General features: G+C 38.2%; 1 protein-coding gene across 1 annotated transcript in view; it reads right to left on the reverse strand.

Moving 5' to 3' along the window:
• Window positions 1–21,291, reverse strand: part of SCN2A (sodium voltage-gated channel alpha subunit 2) — a 124,056-nt gene that overhangs the window by 85,503 nt on the left and 17,262 nt on the right. The window contains exons 2-3 of the mRNA XM_059704239.1: window positions 8,943–9,257; window positions 7,189–7,307 (exon numbers count right to left, since the gene is read on the reverse strand). Of these exons, the coding sequence (XP_059560222.1) occupies window positions 7,189–7,307; window positions 8,943–9,209 (386 nt within the window). The 5' untranslated portion in view covers window positions 9,210–9,257. The remainder of the gene's footprint in view (window positions 1–7,188; window positions 7,308–8,942; window positions 9,258–21,291) is intronic.

A 21,291-nucleotide genomic window follows, 5' to 3' on the forward strand; every position in this document is an offset into this window, starting at 1 on the left:
GCCTCATGAGCAACAATTTCCTTGTATCTTTTTAAAGGTTGTAATTCCTTTTTGAAAAGAAGGATGCTTATAAGGCCCAGCAGTATGTCTCTGTGGTTGAGCATCAACTTATGAACTGGGGGTCATGATTCAATTCCCGGTCAGGGCACATGCCCAGGTTGCAGGCCCAGTCCTCAATAGGGGATGTATAAGAGGCAGCCAATCAATGATTCTCATTCATCATTGATCTCTCTCTCTCTCTCTCTCTCTCTCTCTCTCTCTCTCTTTCTCTCTCTCTCCCTTCCTCTCTGAAATCAATAGAAATAGTTTTAAAAAAGAAAAGAAGGACATAGGATATCTCAGCCATTTCCTCCTCTCCTGCTATATTCATCCTAATAGAGTTCATCAACAAACATAGCTTCAAGTACCATTTATGTACCCACTGATCTTAAATATTTCTCTCCAGGTTACAGCTCTCTTCTGAACTCCACATACCCGATTGTCCATATGGTATATGTACTCATGTATCTCATTGATACTTCAAAAACATTTAAAAGATGTCCAAGAGACATGAAAAAATGCTCAAAGTTACTAATCATCTGAGAGATGTAAATCAAAACGACAGTAAGGTACCACCTCACACCTGTCAGAATGGCTATCATCAACAAATCAACAAACAACAAGTGCTGGCAAGGACATGGAGAAAAAGGAACCCTCATGCACTGCTGGTGTGAATGCAGACCGGTGCAGCCACTGTGGAAAACAGTATGGAGTTTCCTCAAAAAATTAACCCAGTAATCCCACTTCTAGGAATATATCCCAAGAATTCAGAAACACTAATCAGAAAGAATATATGCACTCCTATGTTCATAGCAGCACAATTTATAATAGCTAAGATTTGGAAACAGCCTAAGTGCCCATCAGCAGATGAGTGCATTAAAAAACTGTGGTACATCTACACAATAGAATACTACACTGCTGTCAAAAAGAAAGAACTCTTACCATTTGCAACAGCATGGATGGACCTGGAGAGCATTATGCCAATAAGCTAAGTGAAATAAGCCAGTCAGAAAAAGATAAGTACCACATGATCTCACTCACTTGTGGAATATAATGAACAACATAAACTGATGAATAAAAATAGATACAGAGACATAAAAGTATTGAACAGACCATCAAACCTTAGAGGGAAGGCAGGGGAGGGTGGGAGGAGAGGTAAGAGATCAACCAAAAGACTTATATGCATGTATAGAAGCATAATAGATGGACACAGACAATAGAGGGTGATGGCCAGTGCACGGAGGTGGGAGCAAGCTGGGAGAGGTCAATGGGGGAAGAAGGAGACATATGCAATACTTCCATATATAAAAGAAACCTATTCTGAATATTGTGCCAAAATGACCTTTGCAAATTTAATTCAATATAATTTCAAGAGCTGTCCACTATTTTTAGGATCATGATCAAATGTCTTAAATCATCTAGGTTTTAGAAGGTCTTAACTCCTGTCTATTTCTCTAGTTTTGTATTATTTGCTCCTCATTGCACTCTCCCTTGTCCCTTTGATTATAATTGTTTCAGATCATCTAGTAAAATATGCTCTTTCTCAAGTAAGTCTTTGCAAATGCCATCCCTTCCCCCCTTCTTCAGCACTTGCAAAGTGCTTTCTACTTCACTCTAGCTAACTCATACTTCTTCTTTAGTATTCAGATTAAAAGTTATTTCTAGTAGAAAGTTATTCACAATAGCACCTGACCTTTTAGATATACCAGTAATCTATTCCAGTAGCATCTTATAGTATTCCTCCAATGACTAATTTTAAGGTTGATTATTTCTACTAGAATGCATAATTAATGAGGGCAGGGACAAAGTCTGTATGGATCACCATTATATTATTGTCATTTCACACAGTATCAGTTGACTATTAAATAAAATCAATTTTATAACTCATTTATGACTAAATAAATATGTTTCCTTTTTAATGATTTAGTTATTGATATGGGGCAAAAGTACATAAGAAATTTGTCTCCACATATATTGAGCACACAAGTTTCTATACTTTTTTTTGAAAGGGAGGAAATAAAAACATAAGGCAGATATTAATAGCCTCATGAAATTTATGTCATAATGGTTATGACCCTTAAAAACATTTACTCTTTATAATGGTAGAATTACCTATATATATAAAAGCCTAAGCGACCATTATGACCATTATGACCAGATGACCGGATAGCTGTCCTGTAGCTATGATGTGCACTGACCACCAGGGGGCAGACACTCAACACAGAAGCTGCCCTCTGGTGGTCAGTGCACTCCCACGGTCAGCTAACCTCCTGCAGCCAGCCAACCTCCCTTGGTCCAGATCAGCCCGATCGCCGGCCAGGCCGAGGGACCCCACCCATGCATGAGTTCGTGCACCACGCCTCTAGTTATAATGAAGTAATACATATACTTCACTATTAATAAACAATAGAAAAAAATGGTTATTATCCAGTAAGTCAAAATTAATAAAGCATTATGCTCAAACACTTTTTTCCACATTGCATGACTATCATTTGAAAAATAAAAAAGACACTTAAGTTAAAGATCCTGACAGACATTTAACAAGGAAATCAAATAAATAATTTGCTTTTAAAACAAATTAAGCAATAACTAGAGTCAGGTTTTTATGCTTTTGATTTAATATGTATCTCTAAATAGAGAGCTTCAAAATCTGTTATCTTTGTCATGACTTTCAATACCATCCATCTACTGATACCTCTCAAAGTTATATCTCCAGCCCAATCCTTTCTGGAACTCTACACTACTCCAATGAACATCTAATAGGCATCTCAAAAATAAAAAATAAAATACATAATGTTCAAATCAGAGCTCTGGATTTTACTCACCATATTGATTCACTGGAAGTTATCCCAAGCTCAATCAACAGAAACTACGTTTTTCTTTCTTGACCAGACTAAACACTTGGACTCATCCTTAGCTCTACTCATTTCCTCATATTCTACATCCAATTGCTCAGCAAAACTTGACAGCTCTTCTGCAAAATACATCTAAATCTGATAACATTTTGCCATCCTCATTGTTTCTACCATAGTCCACGCCATGATCGTCCCTTTACTTCATTATGGCAGTAGGCCCCCAATCTATCTTTTTGCTTCTACACTTTCCCCCATGCATCGTATACTCTGTGAAGCAGACGGGGCAATCTTTGTAAAATGAGAGTCAGATCATGACATTCTTCTGTTGAAAACCCTTCGGTCATCTCTGCCCATATCTTAAATGTAAACTGGTGTCCTCACCATGAACTATAGCTTCAGCCCCTGATCTCCACTCTCACTGACCTATCTCCTTCTACTCCCTGCCTTTCTGACTCTTCTGCAGTAACACTGGGCTCCTTGCTGATTCTTGAACACCCCAGTTTCACCTTCACCTTCATACTTTGTCCTTGTATTTGCTATTCCCCTTACATTCACATTTCTCTTAAATCCCCATGTCTCACTTCTTCACTTCCTTTGAATCTTTGTTGAAAAAGATTTGAAATGAGTGCTTCCCTGACCATATCATCTCGCCACTCTTCTTTTTATACTGCTTTATTTTTTAATAGCACTTATCACTAGATGATATGATTTATTTTTATTATCTTTCTCCTCTCAAATACACGCATAAACATCAGTGTAACTACATGAGAGCTGGACTTTGTTTTGTTCAATGTTGCATCCCAATGCCTAGAAGAACATCTGCCACATAGTAGATACTCAATAACTATTGGCAAATCAACATTTAAATGAGTAATGAATATAAAATAAAAAGTGCATATTAAGTTAAAACTGACATGAAACACATTTAAAACTCTGGCAATTTAAGGAATATGGATTATTTTTGTTTACTATCTAAAATAATGTAACCATATTTTATTTAACTACTAAAGCAAGATACCAGGCACATCAAAAGCATTTTCAGTTTTCAAAATATACCCTGCCAAAAATACAGTAAGTATAACTTATTCTGCCAAAATCAAGAAACAGAGCCAATTTGATATTAATCTGCTTCTAATGAAGATAACAGTTCTTTATGAAGCAAGCTGGAATTTTTATTGTTAGAAGAAATATCAGTCTAGATTTAAAATGCAAATTTCTTTATTTTGAATGGTCATTTTCTGGTTTATAAATTAATGATAATGAATACACAACAATCTCTTAACCCATTGTGACTATCCTTAAGCATTTTTAACTTACAGCAAAGGGCACTGAGCCTGAAGTCAGAAAACCAAGATTTGAGCCTAGGGTTTGCATTGCGAAACATAAAAGACAAAACTATTAGGAAACACTCTTGGAAACTGTACAGAATTGTATATACTAAAGTGTACCAGGATCTCTTATCAAGTGCACCATTATCACCAAAAGACTAAAGAATTTATCTATCTTAGACGATTATCCAACTGCTTTTTCTTTTATTATATCTCTATTCCAGCATGAGGTAATTTGAAATATAATATTTTGATATAGGCAATTAGAGATTTTTAAAAATCTACATTTTCTATATGGGAAGAAAACTGTGGCTATCAGCCAATTTTTAAGCTTCTAGGAGAGTCAGCCTTTTGGCAAATCTTAATAGATCTACCTGGTTGCTTTCACATTTCAACTTGCATGACTGCAGGCCATCTAACAACTTTGCCCCTTAGGGTTTTTTTTGTTTGTTTTGTTTTGTGGTGTTTTTTTTTTTGGAAGCAAGTGCAAACCCACAAATTCAAGCTGTACCTTGATTCCTAGAGCGCAATCACCATAAACTATGTCCTCAATGGCCTGGTTCTCTGGTCAGAGGTTCTGAAACTGCCCTCCTCCTCTACCACTTGGAATTTCCCTTTCTGGAGCGTCAGAAATTAAAATTCATGGGTTCCCTAACCTTCTAGAATTTTTTTTTTGAGTGGAAATTATTGCTTTCATGACATTCTCAAAAATCTCCATGTAAATTTTTAAAAAACAAAAAGCTGCCTTTTTCTTTAATATTGGGCTTTTTAAATTCCATCTCATCATTCAGATTCAGAACAAAATAGATTTTCCTAACCTATTTAAACCTTCCATTTTGTTACTTGTTTTGCATCTGATTCTCTAACCTGTAATTCATTGGTTACTTATTTATTCAACACATACTCTACAGTTTCTACTCTGAATAAAGCTCTAGCGTAAATCTGCATTTTCACATAATTACATGTAGAGATAATGTTGATATCAAGGGTATACAATTCTTTGAGAAACTAGAGGCCCGGTGCACAAAATTTGTGCACTCGGGGGGAGGGTGGAGAATCCCTCAGCCAGGCCTGCGCCTTCTCACAGTCCAGTAGCCCTTGGGGGATCCTTAGCGCTGCCATGGAGGCAGGAGAAGCTCCTGTCCCTGCCGCTGTGCTCGCCAGCTGTGAGCCCGGCTTCTGGTGCACTGACCACCAGGGGGAAGCTCCTGCATTGAGCATCTGCCTCTTGGTGGTCAGGGGACGTCAAAGTGACCAGTCATTTTGCCGTTAGGTCAATTTGCATATTAGCCTTTTATTATATAGGATATAATAAATAATTTATAAAAAGTTGTATTCAGTGCACAGATTATAAATACTTGAAACATAATAATAGAGCATAATTTATAATTCAGGAGACCCAAATCTAAATCTAAACTTTATTACTCATTCCTAATGCTAAGTCAAAGACTTTTTTTTGCTCCTTGTACACCTGGGTTATCTTACTTGAAAAAAAAATAAGGAAACAAACTGCTTTACATAATTCTGAAGAAACGATTAAATCTTAAAATATAAAAACATCAAATTAAAATATGCTGATGCCTATACAAAACTTTGAGGGAGAGAGAGGGGAATGAACTAGAGATTGAAGGAGACTGACTTCCAAAAGGCCATGCTTCTGAAGAAATCATTTACCCCAATGCTGAGCAAATCTGGGGACATGATTGACAGCCTCTCCACCAAGCACTGAAACAGATTCCCTGGTACTAAGCTTATCCCATCTCCTGACTTCTGCACTTGGTTTACTTCAGATATTATTTAGGCCTGCTAGGGGCAGTGAGCTTTTCTACTGCAAGGCTTACAGCCAGGTCCTGGGCTGGCCATGCCATGGAACCCCAGGCAAGGCTCTTCTAAAGAAGATGCAACATGAAACATTGTCCTGGCTGAGGCTTTGCTTAAATTTCAGTTTCCCCTTCAGGAACCTTACCTCTGGCTCCTGATTCATGTCAGTCCTCATCCCAATGCTTCCATGTTTTTTCTCTAACTGCCCCTGCCTGGCATCGCCCAGTCCTCCAAACCTTTGCTTCCAAGGCTGGCTGTCAGGCAGACCCCTAGCCCCTCCCTGGAATAAAGCTCATCATTCACAACTACTTTATGTGACTTCCAGGAGTAAATCAAATGACCATTTCTCACCGAAGTGTCATCATCCCATTTCTAGGAAGTAGTAGCTGCTTCAATAAGGAGAACAAAGAATAAAATGAGAATGTAAATGGTAGACAGGCATTAATCCTTTGGAGAGAGATAGTATCTCAGGATCTGTGACTTGAATAGAACATAAGAACAAGTGACCGAAAGAAAAGAAAGAAACAAAGGAAGGAAGGAAAAAAGGAAAGGAAAATAGAAAATCACTGGGAATACTGTTGGGAATTGAATTTGAAGAAATATTGAAAGGCTAATATGTACACAGTCACAATTTTAAGCACTTACCAACCCAAAGCTTTCAAATGTTAAAACGAAAAACAGAAAATAATAAAATTTAGACCAAAAAAAAAAAAAAGAAATAAAATTGTGTGACTAAGATTAGGCCTATATTTTCCAAAAGTAGAAGCAGTAAACAAAATTAGCTCATGAAGTTGACCCATTACATAACATTGTAAAATTTGAAGAGGAAGACATGTAATAGGAGAATTTGGCAATATGGTCAAAATTCATAAAGAATTGTTTAATGCAGCAAGCAGTTCAGGGGGGAGCAGAGGAGGAAAGAAGGAAGTAGTGTGTCAGGAGGAGGAGAGACACTTAGAAGATAAGAAAAACTGTTTCACTTACCTATGATCCTATTTTGTAATATGCTAACTGTTAAGTAAGAGGAAAGAAAACGCATATAACATTGCCAACCAACCACATATATTTTTAAAAAATAACATCCCAGCTCAATAATTCGGTCAAAAAGCAAAGTCACATCAAGTGACTATTTGAAAAAAGGATATGAATGTACCAAAATCTTAATAGCTAGTTTTCTAATGGGATTGAAGGGAGTTAAAATGTACAGGGCAGAGGTGGCACTGAACCGAGAGATCGCTTTCCCTTTATTCAATACTATGAACGTCTGAAAAAGAAAAGGCACAACATACAAAGCAGGATTTAGAATACGCATCCAGGACATTTGAAGAGAAAGGGGAGACCATTCTTTAGACACATAGCCTTATAATATAATGTAGCAACATACCAATTACCAACATATGACATCACGATAGATGCTTTTTTTCTGTGAGCACTGTAAATCCTCATAAATCAGTACATGACATGAAGATTTAAGGAAAATAAAAAAAAATTGTAGTCAATGCCACAGGAAGTCTAAGCATCTTTATCAAGTTTTGATACCAGAATTTTAAACTGTAATTATAATTCATGAAACACATGAAAAGAAGCTGTGATTACTTCTTCGTTTAAAAAAAAATAAATTCAAAAGAACTTCAGGGTTTTCCAAGTGTATTTTTGGATAACATTCTTTTTTGGGCACTTGGAAAGGGCAAAGTCTATGGCATGAAGGTGTAAACCTGCTGAAAAGCCAAGTACCTTATATAGAGCTTAATATCATAAAGAGGCATTTAGACACTACTCCTGGAAATGCAGGGTGAGGCAAAAGAAGGTTTACAGCTGTGAGTACACCAAACACAAAGTTTATTCTTGTATTATCATTTATTAATTACTAGTGGCCCGGTGCACGAAATTCGTACACGGGGGAGGGGGTGTTCCTCAGCCCAGCCTGCACCCTCTCCAATCTGGAACCCCTCGAAGGATGTCCTACTGCCGGTTTACAGGGATCGGGCCTAAAATGGCAGTCAGATATCCCTCTTGCAATTTGGGACTGCTGGCTCCTAACCACTCACCTGCCTGCCTGCCTGCCTGATTGCCCCTAACTGCTCTGCCTGCCAGCCTGCTCACCCCCAACTGCCCCCCACCGCCGGTCTGCTTGACCCCAAATGCCCCATGTCAGCCTGATCACCTCCAACTGTGCCCCCTGCTGGCCTGCTTGCCCCCCGTTCCCTCCCCACTGGCCTGCTTGCCCCCAACTGCCCCCCTACTGGCCTGCTCACTCCAAACTGCCCCCCCCCCGCTGTCCTGATCACCTCCAACTGACCCCCACTTATGGCCTGCTTGCCCCCCTACTGGCCCCCTGCTGGTCTGCTTACCCCCAACGGCCCTGCCCCCTACCAGCCTGATCACCCACAACTGCCCTCCCCTCTTGGCCTCTAAGCGCTTCTACCTCGGCCCCGCCACCATGGCTCTGTCCAGAAGAACATCCAGAAGGTCTCCTGGAAGGTCTCCCAGTCTAATTAGCATATTACCCTTTTATTAGTATAGATTGTATTTTTTTTTCTATACGAGCAACCATGAACCCACTTTGGCCCACCTGTATAAAACACGCATATGAAACAATGACGCCTTTTCACCTTCTGCTGCACCTCACTGTAGGGTGACAGCCTTTGCCCTTCCTCAGCTCCCACTCCGCAGAACGCTTCTTTAGTTCTCTGCCTGCTCTGAGAATGTAGGTTCCAATGAGTGCTTCCACAACACTTCTAGGATAACAAGGTCATTCCCTGGGCAGGCCCACCCAGCATCCTACTGCTACCTGACCCAGAGAGGAAGAGGCCCGGTGGTCTTTACCAGACACCCCTGGGGAGAGCCCAGGACCAATTAGGAAGTAGGGGGAGTCAAGGGCACTTGATCAAGAACTCACTTTCTTATTGATGTAGTACGGGTCCAGGTCCTCCAGGGGCTCTGACACCATCTCAGGAGGGATGTCCCCATAAATAAATGGAAGGGATTTTCCTGCTTCCAAGTCACTATTTGGCTTTGGGCCATTTTCATCATCCTCATCCTTGCGCTCTTGCTTGGGTCTCTTCGCTTTCTCTTCTGCGATGCGTTGTTCAATAGCAGCAAGGGATTCCCTGGTAAAGAAGCGGAAGCTGTCAGGTCCTGGCGGTACCAGCACCGACTGTGCCATCTTTTCATCCTGCTTTAGTCACTGTTTAGCTCCTTGCAGAAGAAAGTGCTATGGAAACAAGAGACACACACACACACACACAGAGAAAGCAATAGCCGTTAGGGGAAAAGGTGGCTGGCAATTACATGATATTGACACGAAATATATAAACCAAGCTAGATGTAACAATATTTTACTAAGGCAGCTGTATTTGGCACCCAGGGAATTCTCTGCATGCATTCACTTGCTCGCCTGGAGATCTAGCTTACATATTCAGTAGATGTCTATGAGGTAATCTTCTCTCCCTCTTCCAAAATGTTTTAAGGAGAAATATTCAATTCAGAACTCAGAAATGGAGGATACTGGTTTGTGCTTGCTGTTTCACTTGTGTGAATAATTTGGCAGCCATCTTTCAAAAAAAATCATTTCTGAAAAAATATCAGAGATCCAAAACAAGAGATGAATCATCACCCAAAACTGTAGAACCTGGGCTGCTCCGGGGATCTTGCACGTACCTCTTTATTTTTTTTTCTATGCTCCTTTTGGCCTACTTTTCCACCCCTAAGAGCTTATTTAAAATCCACGCACCTGGTAAAAAGCTCTGGGGATCCCGAAATGCCAGGCGGTAGGAACATAGGTGGATGCTGCTTGAAAGCAAGGGAGCAGGAAGGAGCAGGGGATGCCCAGTTGCGTTTGGAACTGCTCAGAAGCTGCACAGGAAGGGATCCAGCTCCTGCCAAACTGGGCAGGAAGTCACCCGCGTCAGAGGTCTGGAGCTAGGACCCCCGGCTTAGCAACCTGCTGTTAGCTGGTGTCATTGCTTCCTAAGTGAACACATTTGCAGTGCCTTAGAAAATACTCTGGAGAAAGCCCATTTTCTCGAATAGTGCCCATTTCATAAAAGGTACAGAGCAGCTTTGGACTTGAAAAACAACAGTAAGTTGAAGATAGTTTATCCTTTAAGCAAACTCCTATTCGGCTGGTCTTTGCAATACCATAAATGAAGTTTTACTGTATTCTAATCACATTTGACTGGATTAACATATATAACCGAACAGAGCACACCAATCACACCGAATGTGACCTCTCAATCAGTGGCAGGAGTGTCTATGCTTTTTAAAATAATACAACCAAAATCTTGACACCGGGATGTCATCTGTATTCAATAATTTATCTATTTTCCCCTCTTTTAAAAAATGTCAATCCATTTTAACCCCACTGTACAGGAATGAGAATTGCCAGTTATTATGAAGTGCATTTTTTAAGAGTACAATTCCTTAATATCTGGGTAATTTCTGTAGCATGCGCCAGATAAAACAGGGACATTAAAAATAACATAAGCTACGGTACCGTCTCCTCATTTGTTTTCGAAGTAGACTAGGTAGGACCTTTCAGCCCCCAGCCAGCAGACTGCCTTCAGTATCACGGTGCCTCCAAACAGCCCTCATCTTCCTCACCCAGCCCCAGAGACCCTTTTGCCTGGAGACAGGCATGGCAGTTCCTCCCCGGAGTGTGCAAGCAGAGAACTGCCATGCCTGGATGTTCTAATAAAAGAGACATGCTAACACATGCAGTCAGCAGGTTCAAAATGAAAGTGGTCCTCTGCTGATTCCCCCAAGGATTCTACTGTAAAGATACAGAAGCATCACAGAGAACAAGCATAATAAGAATATTAAAACATTACCCCTGCAGAATCTTTTATACTCAGATTTTGGGATTGATAAACTGGCATCAAGAAGACTGCAGATAAAATTCCATCATGCTTTTTTTCATTTTTTTTTTTTTTTAATTCTCCTTCAAAGACCACACCTAACTTCCTGTAAAAGGATTGTGGTAACTGAAGTAAGAACAGGCATTTCCTGTGCAGGGGACTACAAAATGGCATTCTTGTAACTACCACTAGAGGGCAGGGCAACTGTGGAGAGAAACTCCTCAGGGTGTACATAGACATATGTTTGAAGCAGCTCAAAGCTTTCAGTAATGGAAGTCTGATCTTCAATTATTAATTTTGTTAACTAATAATGCTTCTGTTTGTGCTTTTATTTGCCAAGCCAGAAATTATTTAATCAATACAAATAATTCAAATTAAAAGTAAAATGAAAGTAAATAACTTAGGGATAAAAACAAAAACTCATAAAACAGCAATTATATTAATGAAGGTCTGATATACAGTGCAATTTAACATTAGGCTCAGCCCCAGAGTATCTGAAATCCGATAAAATGCTTTGCTAATTCAACAAAGAGGTTGCCTTTGTGTTATATGAGTTAGCTTTCTCTAGAAATAAAATAAACCTGATGAGACAGCAATTTTATTTTATCTCTGATTTAAATGACTGAAACACAATCAGAAGAAAACTGAACAGCCAGTGGGATCCTAAATGCCAGTCTTTCAACTAATAACAGAGCTAAGATTTGAAGGCTTACTATGTGCCAGTCACTGACTGGGCTAAGACATCTGCATGTGCTATTTCATTTCATGCTCCCCACAACCCTGACAGATAAACACTTTCTTGTCCTTTATTTAAAAACTGAAGAAAAAAAGCACACTGAGGTTAGGAAAAAGTCACCTAAGATCACACAGGCAGAATTCAAACTCAAAATCTGACACCAAAAAATCTGTGAACTTAATTCAGTCTTAAAAACAAACACCTACACATGCAAAAAAGCCTAAAATAAAATAAGAATAAAAGTGACACCAATTATAATCAGAAAAGGTTATAATTATTAAATTGGTATATTTTGCCTATTTTCTAGCTTAACTATTTTCATTTAAAAATACATTTATCAGAAACAAGCAAAGAGAAGATATAGCCCTAAAGAATTTTTAGTCACTATACCAAGTCTGTTTTGGTTATAAGAGACAAAAAAATGACTCAAATTGGCTTAAGAGAAAGGGAACATGGAATAGAAAGAAGGAAGGAGAGAAGGAAGGAAGGAGAGAAGGAAGGAAGGAAGGAAGGAAGGAAGGAAGGAAGGAAGGAAGGAAGGAAGGAAAGAAGGGAGGGAGGGAGGGAGGGAGGGAGGAAGGAAGGAAGGAAGGAAGGAAGGAAGGAAGGAAGGAAGGAAGGAAGGAAGGAAGGAAGGAAGGAAGGAAGGGAAAGAGAGAGGGAAAGAAGGAGGGAGGGAGGGAAAGAAGGAGGGAAGGAGGGATGGAGGGAGGGAGGGAGGGAGGAGAGAGAGAGGGAGGGAAGGAGGAAGGGAGGAAAGGAGTTCATTGGTTCAAGTTTTATTGTCTACCACTATCTTTAGGCTTGAGATGATTTGGGAGCTCAACTAATGTTACCTGCACCTAGTCATGCTGTATCCTTTAGCTCTGGCTTCTATGGTGACAGCTTTTCCAGAGACTTGTTCCTTATTGTAGTAAGATGCTATAGCAGCCCCAGCCTCCCAACTTCCCAGACTTAAATCCAAGAGGAACAAAGACCCAGAAAAACTCATGGTGTATCTCACTGACTCCAGTTGGGTCACATGCCCATTCCCGCAGTCATCATTCCATCCAGGGCAAAGCCAAGCTTTGTGCTTTGGTGGCTTTCCCTAAGCCAAATGCCCTGCCCTTGGAAATAGGAGGAAACCTCACTTGAAACCTATGAACAGTCAGGTGATGATGGTATAGAAACATTTGTCAAAAGCAGAGTTGGGGTACTATAACTAGAATAAGGGGGCATTGCTGCTGATTAACAAAAACAAATGAGTGAACTCCAGTCACATATCTGTCATATTTCTAGTGCTCCAATACTTAGAGAGTAACATTATAACATCAGTATGTGTATATATAGATTCAAGTAAGACACAACATGAGTTTTCCTGGGTCTTTGTTCCTCTTGGATTTAAGTCTGGGAATTTGGGAGGCTGGGGCTGCTATAGCATCTTACTACAATAAGGAACAAATCTTTCTCTCTATATATATTCTGTATATACTTTCTTTCTAGACCTACTATTTTCATTAATATTCCATGTTTAGGACTTAGACACCAGGCAAGATATTTAAGAAAATTTAAAATATTTTTATTGATTTCAGCAGGAGGAAGGGAGAGGGAACGAGAGATAGAAACATCCATAAGAGGGAGACATTGATCAGCTGTCTTCTGCATGTCCCCTCTTGAGGAATCAAGCCTGAAACCTAGGCATGTGCCCTGACTGGGAATCAATCTGGCAGCCTCCTGTGCATGGGACGACGCTCAACCAAATGAGCCACACTGGCCAGGCCCGGTGTGGCAAGATATTTAGGAGATTCCTTCCCCAAAGGAAGCTGTCTTACTGTAATCAAATATTTCACAAATCTCTATGGTAAGCATTAGCTTCATTTATCATATAAATATGTGAATATTCCGGTGTCTCTTTTCAGACAGCTCAACAATAAGCTAACTTATACAAAATATTCTATTTCAAAAAATAAATGAAGGAGTTCAAAATTTATAGTGATTTGTCAGACATATTTTGGGGGAGGCGATTAGCCATAATAATAACGCATAGTGCTAACTTTTTTGTCTGGCACTATTTTGAGAACTATAAAATGATTTCTTTTAACAACTTGATGAATTAGATACTGTGGTCATCTCCATTTGAAACATGAGAAAACCGAGGCACCAAAAAGTTAAATAATTTACAAAAAGCATAAGGTCATAGCTGGAAGTAGTAGAGTCAGAATTAAAACCCAGGCTCTTTGGCTATAGAATCCATGTTCCTAACCACTACGCAGTGCTTCTCAAGCCTTCTTCCAAGTCATCCACTTTCAGAAACACACCAAGAGAATATATTTGTTGTAGGATATATTATCTCTTTCTCTCCCATTGATCCTAGCCAGTTATTGTGCCTTAGGATATTTAAACGGGTGAACTTGTTATCAAAATACACAAGACCTAAGATGAGCAACACTATCTCAAAAAGACTTTGATGAAATATAGATTTGAAGTAAGAATCATAGTCTCTTGTTTCTGATTTCCCAGGATACAGTTTTCAGAAGTCACACATGTTCGTTTTTTCTTTCATTCGGTCTGACACTGGTAACACCATAATGGCATTTTATTATGAGAATGCTAAGTGACACATTTCCATGGTTTTTAAACTTCATTCAGTTATACCACTTTTCAGACAGAAGATTTTGTATTACAAATTTTAAGGCCAGATACTATAATTGGAAAACCCATAAATAATGGAAACACAAACAATATTATTTTAAGTAGCCAGAAAGGAAAACATATTAAGAATTAGATTACTAAATTCTGCTGACATTTCTGTTTCCCTTTCCATGCCTTCTTTCTTTTAGTTTTCTCACTTATACAAGAGGAAAATTAATTTTCTAACTTAAATTATAAAAGAAAAAATAAGTTATGTTAATACATATAATGACATCTACAAAAATAGTAGTTAAATTATATAAAAAATAAGGCAATACAAAGCAAAGATATGTAGTAATAAATAGTATACGATTCTTTCAACAAAGATACACATTTATAATAATAAGTACTCTAAAATTAAATTCATACTAAGAAAATTATTGGTTCATTAAATCTCACAGATAAGGAAGTAGTTACAGTCTTATTCTATAATTAGTGACTGTGGATAAGTGCTCAAAAAACTTACAGGCTTTTGTTCCTGAGTTAGGAGAGCTGAGAAATACTAAGGAATGTCTTTTTCTGAAATTGATATTTTAATCCTATTTTACAATTGTAATGTTTAATTCTCTTCAGTACCTTAAGGAAATGCCGAAAATAAAAACTAAGAAAAGATTTGCTAAATGTTAGCAGCAGGTTTATTTTCTGGGTTTTCTAGTTTCCTTAATCCATAGGTTCGAGTCTATTTTCTCATGAACTTTCTGATTTTCACTTACTTTGTTTTTCTTTTTATATCCTTCGCTCTTAAACTTTGATCCACTCGCTCATTTCTGTAACAATTTCCATAAGAGGAAAAAAGTTCTGAACAACCAGACTTGGATGTTTTTCCACTCTAGATTAGGAACAGCACAAAATAGAAAAAAAAAAAAAAAAAAGACATAGGCTCACTATGTGCTATTTAGATAAACTGTCATTTCTCTTTAAGTGTTAGCTATAGTTACAATTTAAAAACCTTACTTTAAGTATTTTACATTCATATAATATTTGTTGAGCAATATTCTTCATACAAGTATAGGTGTTTCTTGAAATTATTATGTTTTAAAACACATTTTGTTTTTCTTTAATAGAAATGCACACCAATGTTATCATGCTAACCCCTGAAAAATTATTCAATGTACTGATAATCACTTTACAATCAACTTTCCTAGGAAAAAAATTACATATAATGAAATAGACCTATATCTTTATAAAGCATTTTTATTTTATTGCAGGTAAACTAGTAACATGTTTCTACATCCTTCCTTAAACTTCAGATGCATTAAATGCATGTCAGTAGACATCCATGAACTACTTCAACCCTCCCAAAATGACTAACCAGCTGGAAAGCTGCCTTTAATCTGATATTTTATATTTTATATTTATTAGTTTGTTTTTGATGGCTAGATTATACTAGAATCCCAGAATTCCACTTCTGCATCTTAACAGTCCGGTAAGAAAGATTTTTTAAGTTGTGATTATCCCCAAGAGAAGGAGACATTCCCATTTGTTCCAAATGCCTAGATATTTCCAGCTGCTTTCTTCATTCCTCTTTTTCATTAGGACTTCTATCTACAACTTTCCCCCGTGGCCCTCACCCTCATCTATAGGAGTTTGTTTGTTGCCAATAAACTCCTCAGTGGGGTAGCAGATCTGCATGTCTGGGAATCTTCCTCAGGAGAAAACCAGCAGAGTCGAGAGCAGAAGGGCTTTGGAATAAAAAACAATGCTCAAAAAATAGCAACATCCCAAAGTGCCCTGGGTACAAACCTGGGTACAAAATGTGTGTGTGTGTGTGTGTGTCTCAGAGAGAGAGGGAGAGAGAGAGAGAGAGAGAGAGAGAGAGAGAGAGAGAGAGAGAGAGAACTAGAGATGAGAGAATGAGAACATAAGAAACCACAAATTTGTTTCTTCATGTCATGTTAACATGGCCTAAATTTTGGTACTCTACTCGGTTTTTGATATTAGTGATCTCATTTAATTCTTGTAATATGTTGTGGAGGAAGTCGTGTTTTCACTTTTCTAATGAGATGGTGATCCTGGTTTAATCATGACCACACAGACCCACCATTTAAACTCACATGTAGCTGATTTCAAATTCTAAATACATTTGATTATACCATTTTTCCTTGGAGGTGAGAAATGTGCCATTGATACAGAAGTTGAAAAGAGTAATGTGAAATACGTCTGATTTTTTAATTAACTGGATTCCTGGCTATACCTAAGGTATTTATAGACTACCATGAGTTTATTGCTGGTCACCTATTAATAACTTAGTTTCTCCTTATACGCTTGCTACTGTGGGGTTAGCTTACTTCTGCTAGGATCAGTCTTCAACTCTCTGCACCTCAGTTTTCTCATCACTAGAAATGTAGGCTCATTTTGAGTTTTATGAAATACATTTATAAGAAAAAGGTAAGAACAAAAATTAAGACATAGTAATTGTTTAATAAATGTTGGTTACTTTTCATTTTTTAGAGATACCTTAGTAGTTTGTCATTTCTACCTTGTATTATTTACACGGAACCTATTTCCCCTATCATCTTATCTTGCTCATCTTTCTTTATGGCTTCAACAATATCCAGTATCTGGTAGTTTTAGATAATGCTTTCTTTGGGGGTTATCACTTCGTAGGGAGCTAATTTAAAGGATTTTTTGTTGTTTTTTTGTTTTGTTTTGTTTTGAGAGAGAAACATCAATCAGCTCTGCCTCCTCCTGCACATACCAACCTGGGAACGAACCCACAACCTAGGTATGTGCCCTGACCGGACTCAAACCCACCACCTTTCCGTGTATGGGATGACACTCCAACCCACTGAGCCACACCAGCTAGGGTGCAGTTTTTTTGTTTGTTTTTTAACCAAGGAATGTTGGCATTCAGTTTCTAGCTACATGTGATTTATGCAAACATCATTCATCTTGAGGGGCTTTTATTGACTATTATTTGGTAGACACTATGCTTCTGAAGAAAAAGTCTCCAACTTTGGAGCCAGATGAAACTAGTTTGCATCCTGGCCCTGCTAATTTCTAGCTGTACTTCTCCGCCAAAGGACTTGGATTATAGGAAGGATTAAAGAAGATAAATAAAATATCCAGGACACATAGCAAATGCTACTTACCTATGCCCTTCAACTCTTCAGCACTGTACTAAGCAAAATGAATAAGACCAAATGTAAAGCCAGACGTCTGATCTTTCAAAATTTACAATGCAATTTATCATTTAACCAAGCAAATTTCAAGTGCTAAGCAATCGCCAGCAATTTTCAGATGCTTAGAATACAGTAACTAAGCAAACAGACGCAAGTCGGCAAAACTCTGCCCTCGTGAAGCTTATATTCTGTGCCCTAGTGATACAGCCTCCATCCAAGTAAGTTAAATATAGAATACAGCAGGCGGTGCTGCTATAGAAAAGGATAATGCTGGAAAACAAGGAAAAATATCAGGGGAGGAGGCTGAGGCGAGCGGCGTGCTGTAAATGTATAAAGGGTGCTGAGGGAAAGGCTCCTTGGGGAAGTGGCGTGTACGCGAAAGCCCTCGAAGGACCCACGGGAAGCCAGCCAAGTCATGAGCCTTCCTGGATGGTGGGGCTCCAGGCAGAGCAAATGCATGAAAACAGTTACAGAAAGGTACCCACATTTGGAAAGGTCTGTAGAAAGGTGAATAGCATTGACAGAATGAAAATGACCACACAAGGCAATCACATCAACAGGAAGCAGAGAGAGCAGGCAACAGGCACAGTGAGTGCCACAGCAGATGCCGCTGTCCTCAGTTAGGCCCGCCATCTGGTTTCCCAGCAGCTTCTCCGGTGATACCTGTGACATAAACGCCAAGATCAGAGCCCAAGCCAGACCTGAGAAGCAGCAATCGGACCAGAAATAAAGGAAAGCTCACTGCCCCTCAATGTCCTGAAGGGGTGTGTAGAAAGCAGAATAGCAGGCCTGGATGCTCAGGAAAGTATCCACCTGGATGGCTTCCTGCAGGGGGACCCGGAACAGTCCACAGAAATGGTGAGCTCAGCAGCCAGGCTAGCAGCTAGCAGCAGCTCTGCATCAGAGAAGCAGACAAAGCAAAATGTTGCCTCTCTAAATGCCTACAAATGTTTGTTGAAATTTTAAAAGATTAAAAAGGGGATATTTTTCTTGTCCCAGGATGCAGTCATAAAAAGACACAATAAGCACCAATTATGAAACAGATATTTCTACAAAACTTTTTGTTTGTTTTCATCTGTAAAAAAAAGTGTTGGTTTTCAAGTATGAAAAATGCACTTGTCTATGTAGCATGTTGGCAGCTATTCTCACTAGCACATTTCCTTATTTTTAACCACTCCTAACACACTTTGGAGAGACCAGATTGGCCACTCTTGTTCTTCAGTTCCCCTAATCTCTTCCCCCTTCGGCTTTCCTTTCTCTGTCTTCTTCTCCTCCACCTGCTCCTCTTCTTCCTTTTCTTCTTCCTCCTCCTTGTCCTCCTCCTTCTTTTCGCCTCTCTCTTTAGGATAAAGATAATTCCTATCCTGGTCAAATCCTAAGTTTGCTGTTGGGATAAACTCATATTATTGGAAGTAAAATATTTTTGGAACTGCAATACATTGTAGGCAAATTTATTTTATTTATTTTCTTAATATTATTAAAATATCAATTTTGCCTGCAGAAATGAATGAAAAGAGGGGATTTTAAATGAAAAGAAATGATGTATATTCTAAAGTTTCCCTATATAACGCAATGTTTGTGAATTATAAAAGTATGGCTAGAGCTTTTAAGATGGTTAAATTTTGAACAGCTCTCTATCATGTACATAAATGCAAAACCCACATATGTCAAATCCTGTGATATTCACCCTACCATATCGTTGCACCAATTTCATATGAAAACTAAAACAGGAAAAGAGCAGGTTTGAGAATGGAGAAAGGCAAAAGGCTCAGAAAAACATGCTCCCTTCCCCACAGTGATCTGATCATGTGCTTCTACATATTCATTTCCAGGCTCATATTCGTGAATGACATTTCCCATTTATTTTCTCAGTCCCACACAAACAAAATATATTGAATCATTAAAAGCAAGGACTGATCTATAAAACAGTTTCGTCACTTGGAAATTATCAAAGGGAAAGATATGACTCACACAGCTTTTGAAAAGTTCAAATCATGATTACAAATTGCAAACAATATTTTTTGGGGGGGGGATGAGAGAGAGAGAGAGAGAGAGAGAGAGAAAAAGAGAAGAGAGAGATTGGTTTGAGTTTTATTTAAAAATATATTCTTCCAGCCCTGACCAGTTTGCCTCAGTGGATAAAGCATTGGCCTGCGGACTCAAGGGTTCCAGGTTTGATCCGGTCAAGGGCATGTACCTTGGTTGCGGGCATATCCCCAGTAGAGGGTGTGCAGTGTGCAGAAGGCAGCTGATTGATGTTTCTCTCTCATCAATGTTTCTAACTCTCTATCCCTCTCCCTTCCTCTCTGTAAAAAAACAATAAAATATATTTTAAAAAAACATATTCTTCCAAATAAAAGAATTTGTAAATTGGAAGATATGAATTAGATTTAGAATTAACCCCCTACTTTTCTTTATGGCACTGAGCAAAGTTTTCCCTTATATTGGCACAACAACCAATGCTTATTAAAATAATAGGTTTCGTGTTTGAAAGAGAGGGCCTCCCAAGAGATCATTTACACAGACTACTTATATTTCTTAAGAATTGAACTAAAATCAGAGACAGATGCCTTTGTCCAGGTCTCAGAACAGAGGTTTCAAAGTTTTTCCTTGGTTATCTATTCCATTCTTTAATCACCATCTCACTTATTCTTTAGTTATAAACTCTATCAGTATTAAGAGTATCCAGACTATTTCCGCTAGTGCTTCATTGGGTAGAATAGGAAGCATCATACACACCCCTGGAGTTTATTATGGGGAAATTGTTAAAACATTTATCATTCTGTTTATTGCCATTGAAAGGATGTTTACTTATTAGTTCAACCAAGATCCATGATTCACAATTGTAGGAGAATAAAAACATTGGCTGATGGTGGGCATGATCCCTATAATTCTCAGCCTTCAGTCTGCTCTTCTGCCTATCTACTTTTCAGTTCTTCTAAAAAGAATAAAATATTAATTTGATTAAGTAGTTCCTGAGACAATACAATGGTTAAAAGGCATGAACACACAGATTGTTTTAAGATGTTGTATTCTAATTGTCATTCCTCATAGAACACTTTTAAATATTCCTTATGACTTCTTCTTTGATCCATGGATCAATAATTTAGAAATGTGTTGCTTAATTCCCAATCCCCAAATGGGCTCTTTCTAGATAAGTTTATTGTTATTGGTTTCTAATTTCATTCCACTGTAGTCTAATACTATAAAATGAATTGAGACTTATTTATGGCCTAGCAGATAGTCTTTGGTGAATGTTCCATGCACACTTAAAAAGAACATATAATCTGCAGTTGGTTATAATAGTCTATAAATATTGATCAGGTCCTCATGTTAGATCATTGATAATATTATTCAATTTATCTATATCCTTACTAATTTTTTTCTACTTGTTCCATTGTCTATTGAGAGAAAATTGTTAAAATCTCTAACAATAATTGTGCATTTGTCTATTTTTCACTTTAGTCCTGTAAATTTTTTCTTCTCTTTTGGAATTCAATGATTTTATCATACAAATTTAAGATTGTTATATCTTGTTACAAATTGGCTCTTTTACTGCATGAAATGATTGTTGTTGTGTTTTTTTTTAAAATCTGTATTAGTATTCCTTGTCTTGAAGTGTACTTTATTCACTATCAATATAACCCTACTAGTTTTCTTACAGTGTACACGCTATATCTTTTGCTATTCTTTTACTTTCAATCTTTCTGTATTATTAGACTTAAAATGTGCCTCTGGAAAAAAGTGTATCATTGGAGCTTGTTTCTTATCCAGTTGGTAACAAATGCAAAAATAATAAAAATATAAACCTACAAAAATACCTATGCATGAATATTCATAGCAGCTTATCTATACACTAGAGGC

Source organism: Myotis daubentonii, chromosome 7, assembly GCF_963259705.1.
Source record: "Myotis daubentonii chromosome 7, mMyoDau2.1, whole genome shotgun sequence".
NCBI classification, from domain to species: domain Eukaryota; kingdom Metazoa; phylum Chordata; class Mammalia; order Chiroptera; family Vespertilionidae; genus Myotis; species Myotis daubentonii.